The sequence below is a fragment of the Rhineura floridana genome, chromosome 17, assembly GCF_030035675.1.
Source record: "Rhineura floridana isolate rRhiFlo1 chromosome 17, rRhiFlo1.hap2, whole genome shotgun sequence".
Classification (NCBI taxonomy): Eukaryota; Metazoa; Chordata; class Lepidosauria; order Squamata; family Rhineuridae; genus Rhineura; species Rhineura floridana.
Genome location: NC_084496.1, coordinates 196,690 through 209,087, shown reverse-complemented (window position 1 = coordinate 209,087; position 12,398 = coordinate 196,690). Strand labels below are relative to the sequence as shown.

At 54.9% G+C, this 12,398-nt stretch overlaps 2 protein-coding genes across 2 annotated transcripts; one reads left to right on the top strand and one right to left on the bottom strand.

Annotated features, from left to right (window-relative positions):
• The first annotated feature begins 380 nt into the window (after positions 1-380).
• Positions 381-6,082, top strand: KDM8 (lysine demethylase 8). The gene is made up of 7 exons (XM_061599449.1): positions 381-1,330; positions 1,581-1,747; positions 3,049-3,181; positions 3,537-3,584; positions 4,642-4,791; positions 5,334-5,426; positions 5,665-6,082. Exons 1-7 carry the CDS (start codon positions 815-817, stop codon positions 5,827-5,829), a joined length of 1,272 nt encoding a protein of 423 aa, XP_061455433.1. The 5' UTR covers positions 381-814; the 3' UTR covers positions 5,830-6,082.
• A 542-nt stretch (positions 6,083-6,624) lies between these two features.
• NSMCE1 (NSE1 homolog, SMC5-SMC6 complex component) lies at positions 6,625-11,530 on the bottom strand. The gene is made up of 8 exons (XM_061599451.1): positions 11,423-11,530; positions 10,704-10,872; positions 10,414-10,535; positions 9,737-9,814; positions 8,551-8,697; positions 8,321-8,437; positions 7,822-7,942; positions 6,625-6,820 (listed from the first exon to the last, which is right to left on the bottom strand). Exons 2-8 carry the CDS (start codon positions 10,819-10,821, stop codon positions 6,735-6,737), a joined length of 789 nt encoding a protein of 262 aa, XP_061455435.1. The 5' UTR covers positions 10,822-10,872; positions 11,423-11,530; the 3' UTR covers positions 6,625-6,734.
• Positions 11,531-12,398: the final 868 nt, after the last annotated feature.

The window sequence follows — 12,398 nt, the reverse complement described above, 5'->3', positions numbered from 1 at the left end:
CAGCAGCGGGCGTGTCCCCCTCCCCGCTGGCTGAAACGGCCAAAGTTCCCCGTTTTCCTGACTCAAGTCTTTGCTGGGGGGGGATTATTTCGAGTATTTTTAGATTAAACTTTTCAAAAAGTACAAAGCTGGGAGGGAGCAACACGGGGGCGGAGGATCGTTGGAGGGCGGTGTGGGGATTTGGCCTAGAAAAGCGACCTGCATTGCAGGGCTGTTGTAAGCGCGCGCGCGCCCCTCCCCTTCCATTCGGGTTGGCTGTTTTCTATGGGCGGCGGCGGGGCTGAGTTCCGTCCCCGATTTTAAAAAAAAGGCATGAAAGAAACCCGGAATTTCTACCTCCAGGCAGCCAGGCTGCCTCTCCCCGCGCGATTCTACGATCCAGCGTCGCCGGTTCGATCCTGGCCGCCCCCGTTGCCGCCCATCTTGCCGCGGACGTTGCAGAGAAAAGACGGGGACCCCGCTGCCGCCATCGCCATTCAGGGGGCAGCAACAGCAGCAGGAGATGCTCCCGCCGCTCACCCTGTGGACATGGCATGGGAGCCTCCAAGTCCAGGGGCAGTCTACCTCTAGCGGCCCGGACCCTGGCGCTTCAGCTGGGCTGAGAGGGGCCACCTTGGGAGGGCTTTCAGCCTACGCCTCTGGACCCCACCCCACGGAGGAAGGCCCTCCGCGCCCGGGGCTCCCTGCAGGGGCGCGGCTCCTCCTGGGAAACTGACCCAAAGGAAGGTGGCTCCAGGAAGGGGGCCCTGAAGCGCGAGGCAATTCCCCCTGCGCGGGGCCACTACCCTCGGGAGCAGACGACGACGACGACGCCATGGCTGCAGAGCCCGCTCCCGGCGGGTCTACCCTCTGGGCGTCCCTCTGGGCTCTGCTGCCCAGCGGCAAGGCAAGCATCGAGGCGGCGGCGGCGGGCCTTGCGGACCAGGTGGAGGGGAGCGTCGCCTCGTTGCTCCGGCAGGCGGCCGCCTTGGTGTGCGGCGGCGAGGCCGAGAGGGCCGCCCGGGGGGCTGGCCGAGAGGCCTGCCTGCAGCTCAGCGAGCGGCTCTGCGACTACGCCTGGGAGAGGCTGCACGTCGGGCCGTGGCGAGAGGTGGGCGCGGAGTGGCGCCGGGTCTACGCCTACGGCTGCCTCTTCAAAGCGCTCTGCCTGTGCCGGGAGCCAGGGGCGGCCCTGGAGGAGGCCCTGCGCGCCTGCGACCTGGGGCTGCTGCTGGGAGCGCCCGTCGAGGACAACATCTTGGCCAGCATGGCGGAAGTCCTTCAGCGGCATCTGTCCTGTTCTGGAGAGCCTGCGGCCGCAGGAGAACAAGAAGGCCAGCCCCTTAAAAAGGTATTTGCCTCCCTTGAACTGCCAGTCACGGGCGTGGAGGGCCTCCGAGAGCAAAGGGAGGCTGGCACCCCCAGTCGCCCGCGTTCTGTAACGCTGTGTTGATTCCTTCGAAGAACATGCCGCCCCTTGCCTTCCGTGCACACCTCTGCCATTGAAGCAGAGTAAGCGGCGTGTTCCTTCCTCTGGGAGGGGTGATCTGCCTATAAAACGAAAGGTAGAGTCAATGGTGCTGAAATTCTCTTCCTTGCAGAAAATCCGGAAGGACTTCCCGCCATCCCCTGCCATAACAACAGAAGCTGCAGTGTCGCGGCTTCGCTGCCCATCGCTGGAACATTTCCAAGCCCATTATCTGATCCCTCAAAAGCCGGTGATTTTGGAGCAGATTGTTGACCACTGGCCCTGCCTGAGGAAGTGGAGGTGAGGGCAAGACCAAAGTGTGGACAGTCTCCCCCGTGATGAAGGTTTTTTGCAATGGAGGCAACATTTGTTGCCAACTGATTGGGGGGCTGGAGGGGCCCTTGAGGTGATGAAGCCGCTTCTCTCCAGTGTGGTGTCTAGAAGAGTGTTTCACTGTTAAGCTGGACATGAAAAGCAGTGTTGGGGCCTCTGCTGTGCCATGCCTGTGATTGATGTTTGCCTGTGCTAAGTTCAGTTTCTGGCTGTCATAATATCTGCACTGGAAGTTTGCTGACAAACCTGGCAGGGCGATCTCTGTGGAATTCCAACAGGTCCACAGAAGAGCTGGCCAGAATTGGGACGGGGGCTAGGAGTTTTTGTGGTGTTAGGAAATCCCCATAGTGAAGAGTCAGAAAGGACACCAGCTACCCATTCCACTCACTATTAAATTTACCATAAGATATGGCAGGTATACCAGGGTGTAAAGATCACAGGCAGTTTGTAGCACAGGATACTGCTCCAGATGTGGGTTACTAGGCTTTCCCCTGACCCAGCACTCACGCGCATGCACACCCACACACAGACTCGGGCAATACTTGTACAGGCCAGGAAAGCACTGCAACTTTCCACCCTCACTGTCCCAGGTAGTATAAGAAACCCACATAGGAAGACATGACAGAGCCAAACCACCGCTCTTGTGCTGAGCTGTCACCTGAGAAGACTTTGCCTGGGGAAGTCGGGAGTGCCACCCCCACCCCCCCAGTCACAGTGCTGGTCTAAATAGGCCGTGCAGCTTGCTCAGTGAGGGAGCCGAGGCCACACTCTTCTCCTTGCCGAATGCCAATGGGATTCTTCGACTGTTGCGGACAGCCTGTAGGCCACCCTGTGCTGGTGGGGAGGGGGCCCCTGCAGATGTGGCTGGGACTCCCAGCTTCCATCATGCTCAGCCACCAGCATGGCCAACAGTCGAGGTGTTGATGGGAGTTGTAGACCGGCAGCCTCCAGCGGGCCACGGAAATTCCCCTTCCCTGATGGGGAGAGAGGGCTGGTGGCTTCCTAGAGCAGCACTGGAGTGCCCCTCACTTTAAAATGTGTTCACACACATTGAGTTGCATATCATAATGCAAAAGGCAGAGGAAACCGTTGGCATAGGTCTTGGCTGCATAGGTTTCTCACCACTGGGCTCTTCCAAGCACCCCTAATAATGGGCACAGATAGAGCAGGAAAGTTGCCCCGAACGTTGCCAGGTCAAGACCTTTGGATATCTCCGGGGGGGGGGATGTGGAGCAGCCCTGCCATTGTTGCTTTTTGCTTTGTTGCAGTGTTGGCTATGTCCGCCAAGTGGCCGGTAGCCGCACAGTCCCCGTGGAGGTTGGGTCACGCTACACTGATGAGGAATGGTCCCAATCTCTCATGACTGTTGAGGATTTCATCAGCCGGTACATTGAGAACAAGGTCTGGGTTGGCTACAGAAACTGCACAAAAGGGGAAGGAATAACGATTGCTTTGTTGTGTTTTTAATCGGGAAGCCATCTTGGGGGCCCAGAAGACATCTTAAATACATAAATATTCTGGACGTGAGAATATGCAAGCTTTTGAGTTACACAGAATGCTTCAGGAAGAGTGGGAAAGTCCAGGCAGAGTTCCTTAAGGCAGGGCGTGGCACTTGAAGGCCAGGGTGGCAGAGCTTAGCAGGAGGGTGCATGTGGGGGGGGGGCTGTAGGCTGTTCACCAGATTCTGTGCTGCTGTTTAATGGACTTTATGTGCAGGAGTTTCCACTCCTTCCTTTTCTCTGTTCCTTCCCTTCAGTTGCAGAACCAGACTGGATACCTTGCTCAGCACCAGCTTTTTGACCAGGTAAATCTGGGAATGATTCCTCCCGTTCCTTGCTCATATTCTACATGAGGAAACAAATCTTGTGCTCACCAGAAGTGTTGGAATTCCCCACCCCAGAATTTACAACGTGGGAAGGTTCCAAAATGACAGCAACCCCTTTCTAGGACACAGAACCACTTCTCTGGCAGCCCTGCCCCAAACATCCTCTGCAGCCCATTTGGGCCAAACGGGTTACAGTGGTGCATGAAGGGATCCAAGGGTCACCGGAGGCCTTCCCTCTCTTCTCCCTGCCACCCGATCCCAGGCAAATCGCATTCAGCCCTTTTTGACTCCAAATAGTATCTGCCAAAACTCCTTCTACTGAGTCGCTTCCAGTGAAGTGGAATCATGTTGCTTTGTGCCACCTAACGTCATGTTGCCAGCTGTGCCTCTTGATGCCCAGAGAAAGTGGGGGGTGGAGCAGTTCCCCCTGGCTGCCCCAGCAGATAAGCCCAACAACAGCAATCAGTGCTGTAACATGTGGAGACCTGGTTTGATCTGGAGTCTCCCTCTGCCCCCACACAGGGACACAGCCAACCTGTGCCAATGCCTACATGGAGGGAAGAATTACGAGCGCATAGAGAGCTGTGCTGCTTTTTCTGCTGTGTGAACAGCTTAGGAGGAGTGGCCTAAAGGAGCCCCTCCTCCTACTCCCAAGTGACGGCCTCCTCCATCTTCACATCCTACTCTCTGTTTGGCCAAGGTGCTGGAGAAGGCCTTTTAGTGCTCTGGCACACACTTACAGGGGGCAGCTTATCTTGCCCCCTCCTCAGTAGCCACCTTCTGCCAGCTCACAAAGATTCTTCTTCTTAGTAAGCATTGACCTTGCCAAATGGTGGTTGTTTTTAGCCTCCTTTTCTCTGTGTTCCTGTGTTGGCTCACGAGCTTTTTTTTGTTGCTGCCAGTTGTCTTGGCCTTTGAAACAGAAAGGTAGGTTATAAATGTTTTAAAGGAGCTGCAAGCTGGCATATGTTCAGGCTTTGTGCTGAATAATCAGAACACTCTTCTTGGCTATTATTTCTAACCAACCCACTGCTAGATCCCAGAACTGAAGGCAGATATTGGCATCCCTGACTACTGTTGTCTGGGCGAAGGAGCGGAAGAGGACATTGCGATCAACGCCTGGTTTGGTCCAGCAGGGACTGTCTCACCACTCCATCAGGACCCGCAGCAGAATCTCTTGGTCCAGGTTTGTCATCTCAGTCCCTCCTTAACAGGCTACAAGCGGAGGCTTGAGGGGCAGTTGCCAGTTTGGAGCAGAGCCAACCGCACCTCTGTGTCGTTCAACGGAGGCAACGTCTTGCCCGCGGGGGCATCAGCAGCTCATACAGGAAGTCACTCAGGGAAGGATCTCCACATCTGGAGATCCAACTTGGGAAGCAGGTCGCAAGAGCAGTTCCCTCCCTGTCTCAGCAGGACTAAAGCACTGATGGATATCCAGGGGTGGGATGGGGAGCAGCACAGAGGACAAGGTGTGTGCGAAGATGTTCTTTAGAAAGACAGTGTCCTCCCAAAGCTCTTGCTGGCCTACCAGCACTTTTTTTGGGGGGGGGTGTTGTTTTGACTCTTCTTTCTGCAGATGAGATTGGCAAGAAGCTAACCCATCCTCCTTTGCAGAGACACCTGTGGTTCAGGTGTGCTTTGGATGTTGTGGAAGGAAGTGCTAGATTAGCAAAACTGAACTTCTTGGATTATTGACAGGCAAGGCTTTTCCATCTTTCCCTTCTCAAGGTAATGGGACAGAAATACATCCGCCTGTATTCTCCTAAGGAATCTGAAAACTTGTATCCGCATGAAAGCCACATCCTTCACAACACCAGCCAGGTGGGGACCCGTGCATTATCCTTCAAAATGGTGGCTGAATTTGTCCTCCCTTGTTTAGGACATAAAACAAAATTCACAATGAAGATTTTGGCTTGATCTTTAAACTGCCATACATAACTGTACCCAAGACTCAGTAAATGTTGCTACAGCCATCATCTCTGTTTATCCATTTCCCTGCCTGTCCTGTTTCTCTTCTGGCATCTTCTAAATTTTAAGCATTATCCTCTTTCCTTTCCAGGTGGATGTGGAAGCCCCTGACTTAGTGAAATTCCCAAAGTTTAAAGCGGCTTCATTTCAAGATTGTGTCTTGAGCCCTGGCCAAGTTCTGTTTATACCAGTTGGCTATTGGCACTACGTGCGGTCCCTGGACACTAGCTTCTCAGTGAGCTTCTGGTGGTCCTAGCGCTTGTTCACTGGGAACAGATGCGGGTTCTCCTGATCAGCCATGTCAAGCAAGCCTGCCCCTCTGTAGGACTCATCAAGGACTGTAACACGCTTCCAGATGTGGTGACTAAGGGTCACATGGAACAAAGGTGCAGCTTTTTTGGGGGGGGGGGGAATAGTGACCTGTCCCTCTTTGGGTGTCATTTAAAGGGAGTCTCTTACAACCCATATTAGAAGAGGACAAAATATAAATAAATATTTAAATCATGTGTTGTGAAATAGTATTTACTTTGCTAATCTAACAAAACAAACTTGCTCAAGGGATAAAGAATATTAGCTATTTCTATTTTATTTTCTTTGTTAAAAATTTTAATGGAACAAATAAACACGAAATGCCACAGACCCTGCAAGGCAATTGTGCAAAATTCCTAAGGGCTTGGTTCTTTTGTGAGATGGGCAACCTTCAGTTTACTGTCTGTGGAAGTCTGTTTCTAGATTTAAAATGCCCTCAGAAACATCACACAGATTCAAGGAGGGTAAGCTACAGAAATTACAAGCGGGAATTAATTTCTTTTGGGGGATATTGGGCTCAGGCAGTCCCTGGCTCAATCGCTGCCATGCTGAGGTACAGCTAGGGAACTCTGCTACCAGCCAGTGTGTGCTGACTTGCCATAAAGCACCTTCTTTGTATGTTCCCTAAACTAAAGACTGAGGACTGTCTGTGAAGGAGGAGGAGGAGCAGAGCTAGACTCCCTCATAGACCTTGAGAAGCTCCAGCAAATGGTGATATTGAGAGGCAAGATGGCTACTGAGAAAAACCTCAAAAGACTTTTATTTCAGACTCCAAGAAACTGGACTAGCAGGTGTGGCTGGCCTCTGTTCCAGCTGCACGTCTGTGCCCATGGGAAGGGGACACAGTCTTCGCTATCGTCGCCTTGGAGCCGTCAGAGAGATCCTCCTGCCCTCCTTTGCGGTGCTGGACAGCCGATGGGATCCCGCTGGACTCACCTCTGGTGTTAATGGAAAGACACAAAGTGGGCCAAAGAGGAGCTCTGTGATCTTACAGTGACATTTTGCACCTTTCCCCTGTCACCCAGAACCAGTTTTTGCCCGTTCCTGATAAGCAGAACTTTTACTGTTGGGCAAAAGGGAGCTCCAGCCACCAAAGACCCTTTTCTGCTGATGTAAGGTGCTGCCAGCCTGAGCTGGTTGGCTGGTTTCGGGGCCGGGGGTTAAGAGGCAAGGGAAGAGAATTCATCAAATCAGATGAACTCTTACTGTATTTTGCTGACACACTCCTTTCTCTCACCCTCCACAAACCTTAGGAAAGATGAGGCTGTAAATCTAAATGAATAAACTCCACCCAAATAAGCCCCTCTTTATTTGGTACAAGTTGTTGGAAGTGGGGCAAGAGGAACTCCTGTTTGGGCTCCTTTGTGTGTATTCCAGAAGGAAGATGGACTTAGGGTCCTCCAGCTGGCTAGGCTTGCCCACCTTTCCCCGTGCTCTTCTCTGCCTAACTTCCTTCCATTGTAAACTGATATGCTGCTCAGGGAAGCTGACCTGCCCCTCCTTCCTTCGTCGTCTTCTTCAACCGTCAGAGGAGAGAGGAGACACCTTTGTCTTTTCTCTCTCTCCTGAGCCATGACGGCAAGACCCAAGCCTGGCCATTGTGCCTCCAACTTAGTTAGAACTAGTTATGCCTATCTACTATGTATTTCCATAAAGCAGCTTTTCTTATTTTACTAAGTCTTAAGTCTCAGGGATCTAAATGCAGGGTCAAAGCCTGCTTCTTAGATAAATACACACACTGGCACATATGCGGCTCAGACCACTGAGTTCCTTTGCATATTTCCATAATGTAAGTGAGGCTGTATCTCTTCCAGGGAACCCCAAAGCAAAGATGTGCCCCCTGTGTCAGTCCCAGAACATTGTCTGGTCAGTCAGATCATTGTCTCTCCCCCCACCCAACAAACTGTAGCTCCACGGATGAGCTATTTATGGGCTTCACCTGGAATCTGATGTGGCCAAAACTGTTTGCAATGCGGGCAACGAGGTTCTGTTTGTGCTTGGAAGTATTTGGCAAGGCAGGGCAGGTGCATTGCAACCCCACAGTCCTCACATACTTGACTCTGAAACAGAAACAGGTCCTGAGGAGGGAAGGCAGCTGGCTGGCTGACCACGTCTGTTCCTCCCAGCCTGCATCTGGGAGATGGGCACAGCATAAGCCTTGGGGGAAACCAGAGGGGCGAGAGAGACTGGGGGAGAACTGCTTGCCTGGAGGTATCAGAGGCTGAGCAGGAGTGAGGCTAGTGGGGTGGGGGTCGTTTTAACTTTTTCTCCTGATCAACCTCCCCCATGACTCATTTTAAGTTAAGTGGGGGGAGAACCACTAGCCCGGCGGGCTCCGGCACAAACTGCTGCTGCTGCCTTGGTCACCCCACAGCCACTTGTCCCCCCCAAAAAACCCTTACCCATGCCCCCTTCCCGCTCCCACCAGAACCCCTGACCTGAATGGCAAGGCTGTGGCAGATGTGGCACTTGTGGACAGAGTCTTGGTAGTGGCGCAGGATGTACTCCTCCAGCTCCAGGATGCAGCGCAGGTGCAGTGTGTACTCCCCCTCTTTCTGCAGAAGAGCAGACGGAGTTACGTACCCGTTGCTGCTCGGAGCCCCCCCAGCCAGCCCCCTTGTAACTGCCCCCCCGTATCAAAGGGGGCCCTCCAGGCCTCCCCCCTTACTTCCGTGAGCCACTTGTCTTGCACCAAACTCTGCAGCACTTGTTCAGCCTCTGTCTTCTTCATCTTCTTTGGCTTCAGCTGGTCAGCCAAGTTCAAAATCTCTGTGGAGGACACAAAGCCGCTTCCAGACAACACAATCAGATCCATCTGCAGAAAAAAGTAAAACCTTTGCCTGACTGGACAAACGACACCACCAGGCCACGTTCTTCTGGCTGACTGGCAAGAGGAAAGAGGCACCCTGATTTCTATTTTCATTGAGCCCCTTGTGTGCAGGCAGCTGTACCACAATCTCTGTTGCATTTTATCCTCTCAAGAGCCCTGCCAATTAATTAACAGAGCGGGGAGCAGAGGCATAATCCAGAACAGGACTCCCCCGAGGCCACATCCTGAATCTGTGCCACTTGGAGAGGTCGGCCAGCAGACTGTGGCATCAATTCACCATGGATCTAGCCACTTTTGCCACCCTCGCCAAATGATCAGAGGCATCAAGATCAGCCTTCCTTTACTAGGCAGACATTTCTGTTCTGGCCTCACAGATCCATGTGCAAGAAAGCCTTTGAGAAAAGTGCCACCGTCTGCGCCAGCCTCCGTCCTCCAGGAGATGGCAACGGCTCCTCCCATCAGACAGACTTCCTGACTCCTCCACTGGAGAAGGTTCCTAACCTGGTTCTTGTCCTGCCCTCGACTGCAGACCAGGTTTTTCTCCTGATTCTGTCGTGGAGCCAGCAGATTTCAGGAGTCTGTTCCCTCCCTCCCTCTCCATCCTGCAATGCCTCCCATCTGCTCAGGTCAGTGTGATGGGGCAGATGTGCCCCTCCAACACGATTTCCATCTTCCTGCTTCATAACTGGCCCCAGAGAGGGAGCCTCTTTGCCCACGAAGTACCACACGATGGACTGACAGCCTCACCTGGTTCAGGGAATGTGACCGAGAGAGGAACACTTGATGCCAAATCAAGCAGGTGTGGCACTGCCCATGCAGCAAGCCAAAGGTGCCAGGACAGAGGGGAGGCTCCCCGCTCAAGCCCTGCCTCAGCTAGCTAGCTATGATGCCTCTCTCCATCCGGGTGGATCCCTAGGGAGATTTGGGACCCTGCGCCTAAGGTACTTGCGTTCATGAGGGCTACAGTGCTTCACCCTTGCACCACCCCCAGCACTGACCGGATGGCTACGACTGTCATGCTCACCGTCTTTTTGAACAACTCCAGTTCGCTTTCAGAGTAGTCACTTGCCATTTTGGTGACTTCAGTCTCAGCCAGATTCACCTAGGGGAGAAGGAGTGCGACAGCAGAGGCATCAGGCAGCCTCTGAGCTGCGGCCAAGAGTCTCACTGCATGACGCAACACAGAGGTGGCTGCTCCCTCCCATGGGCACAGCTTCTCCAAGGGATACCAGCGCCAAGGCCTCACCCCACTGTACCAGGGACCCCCCTTGGGGCTCCATCACTATCGCTGGAGCCTCTAGCCCAGCCTTTCGCAACCTTTGGGTCCCCAGATGTTGCTGGCCTACAATTCCCATCATTCCTGACTATTGACCTTGCTGGCTGGTACTGATGGTAGTTCAACAACATCTGGGGACGCAAAGCTTGCGAAAGGCTGCCTAGCCTGTCTCAGCCCCTGCAGTGGAACCTCCAACCTCTGGAGTGGTCCTGGTGCTGTCCGGCACGGGTGCAGGATTGGTGTAGTGCATCCGGAGTCATTGGCAAGAGAACACCATGCTCTCTGAGGTCTTCTCTGATAAATCAGCAGGATGCAAGCAGTGGAAAGTGCCCCCCCCGTGTCACCTGGCAGAATCTCCCCAGAGCCCCCCTCTTCCTTTCAGATCACAAGGTAGAGCCACAAGGGGACAGGAAATCCCCCCTCACCAGAGCGTAGTAGGCCCTGCCGCTGTCTTCCGCAAGGCCTTTCCTGATCTCCATAAACAATGGCTGCAGTTGAACATTCAAGGTGCTGATGAAGTCATCCAGTTTATCATGCCCATAATAGACTGGGGGGGAGGGGGGAGAGAGAGCGCACATCAGAAACGCTCCTCGCCTCGTTCTGTTGCCAGCTGTTGCCAAGCGGGGGGGGGGGGACAGAGAGCCTTGCCTTCCCTTGTGGGCCCCCTGCAAGTGGCTGCCCAGAGACCCTCCCTCCCTCCCCTCGCCGGACTGACCATGATGTCGCTCACAGCACTGGCGGTGCAGCCTCCCGGCCTCTGCCCGCTCCGCGATGCCAAGGGCCATGAGGGCCTGCAGGAACTGGCGGTGGGCGTCGCTCATCGGAGCAGCCATCTGGGCGGGAAGGGATCCACGGAAGGGGCCACCACCTGCCAGCCAGGGCCGCTGCAGAGGAGGAAGGGCGCCGGCCGGACTGAATCAGGGCCCAGCGGAGCGGCCCTGCTCTGCTGCCGCAGCAAGGCCCCCAGGCGCGTCACGCGTGACCCTTTTGAACGCTGCCAAGGGAGCTTATTTTAGAAGCCCGCTGCAGCCTTCGGACTTCTGCCAGCACGCGGTCTCCGGGATCTGCGAAATGCTCGCCCGGATCTCTGTCCCTGGGCGGCCGGGCGCCTCCAGCCTCACAGCGGCTCAGACTGCCGGCCTTGCCCGCCCAGGCTGCGCTTTGCCCTCGGACAGAGCCGGCCACTTCCACCGCCCCCGCCTGCCGGGGCCCGCCGTTCCCTCGCCCCCTCCCTGGTGTCCGCCCCCGCGAGGGAGGGAACAAGCGAGCGGCCACCGCCAGGCCCGCTTCCGCCCCCACGATCGTGTAACACCCGCCACGAGTCAGCCGCGGGGGGAGACAGGCAAGCACGTGGGCCCCACGCCCCTTACGCGCCCCAAAGCCTCTGAGCATGAGCAGAGTGTGCGGGCAGACCCGCCGGTCCCCGCTGCTCACCTGGCGCTGGGGGGAAGGCACGGGAAGCGCGAGGAGGAAGGAGGAGGAGGAAACGGTGCAGCGCCGCCAACAATGACGGCCAAGACCACGCCCTCTTGGGGTCCTCAACCAATGAGCGGAACTATAACTATGATTGACACTGGGGCAGGGCGGGGAGAAGGGCGCGCCACGGAGATAAGAAACCTTAGAGGAACACACTAATTGTCAGCAGAAGAGACTTCCCGGGTCATTTTGGCTAGTTTTGGTTTGCATTTCCTCGCGGAGAAGAGATAGCTGAGCCGTCGTCAGACAATCCAGGGTGGATTTTAGGGTGGCTCTGAATGGGCAGCAGCAGTTCCACCCAAAACGAAAAGGGGGCAGCAAAGTCGCGAGATCCGTGCTCCTTTTTAACTCAAACTAATACATGTAATAAATTATTATACACACACAGACACACACACTCATATATATAGTTTGTATATATATATATATATATATATATTTAAAAAACCAGCTGATACAAATCGTGTCCTTCTACTTTACCCGTGACGTCACGTGACATTGTGGCTGAGGAAGTGTGGGTTATGTCCACCCTGCAAGGTAGGCCAGTATTGCTCCACTCATATTGCTGAGAGGGGAGCTGAACGAGAGTAGCCACCCCGTCTGTCCTGTCGCTTTCTGACAACGGCTGGCTTGTGTTTAAGCCACAACATGCGCCCGACCCGAACCCCAACCAGGGACTCCTCTCAGCCCAGCCAGACACTGCGCTCCTCCCTGGCCGGCCTGCCTACAGAGGCCTCGCGCCCCGAGGACGCCCGGGCCCACCCCACCCCAGCACAGCCCCGCCCCAGAGCAAAGCGGGTCAACCTCGCAGGCCAGGCTGCAAAATGCCGCAGCGCATCTGACCGCGGCCGCCTCTGTTTTCACCCGGAGCCCTCGCCTGCCGCCTTCAGGCCCACAATCCGAAAGACACCAGGCAAAGGGGAAGGGGAAGGGG

What these genes read in the sequence shown, in the direction of transcription:
- KDM8 (XM_061599449.1), top strand. Translation starts at nt 815, where the DNA reads ATGGCTGCAGAGCCCGCTCCCGGCGGGTCTACCCTCTGGGCGTCCCTC. An exon ending in CCCTGCCTGAGGAAGTGGAG is followed by an intron (nt 1,748 to 3,048) that starts GTGAGGGCAAGA and finishes GCTTTGTTGCAG; the next exon opens with TGTTGGCTATGTCCGCCAAG. An exon ending in AGCAGAATCTCTTGGTCCAG is followed by an intron (nt 4,792 to 5,333) that starts GTTTGTCATCTC and finishes TCCCTTCTCAAG; the next exon opens with GTAATGGGACAGAAATACAT.
- NSMCE1 (XM_061599451.1), bottom strand. Translation starts at nt 10,821, where the DNA reads ATGGCTGCTCCGATGAGCGACGCCCACCGCCAGTTCCTGCAGGCCCTC. An exon ending in GCCACAGCCTTGCCATTCAG is followed by an intron (nt 7,943 to 8,320) that starts GTCAGGGGTTCT and finishes TTTCTGTTTCAG; the next exon opens with AGTCAAGTATGTGAGGACTG. An exon ending in TTGGCCACATCAGATTCCAG is followed by an intron (nt 6,821 to 7,821) that starts GTGAAGCCCATA and finishes CATTAACACCAG; the next exon opens with AGGTGAGTCCAGCGGGATCC.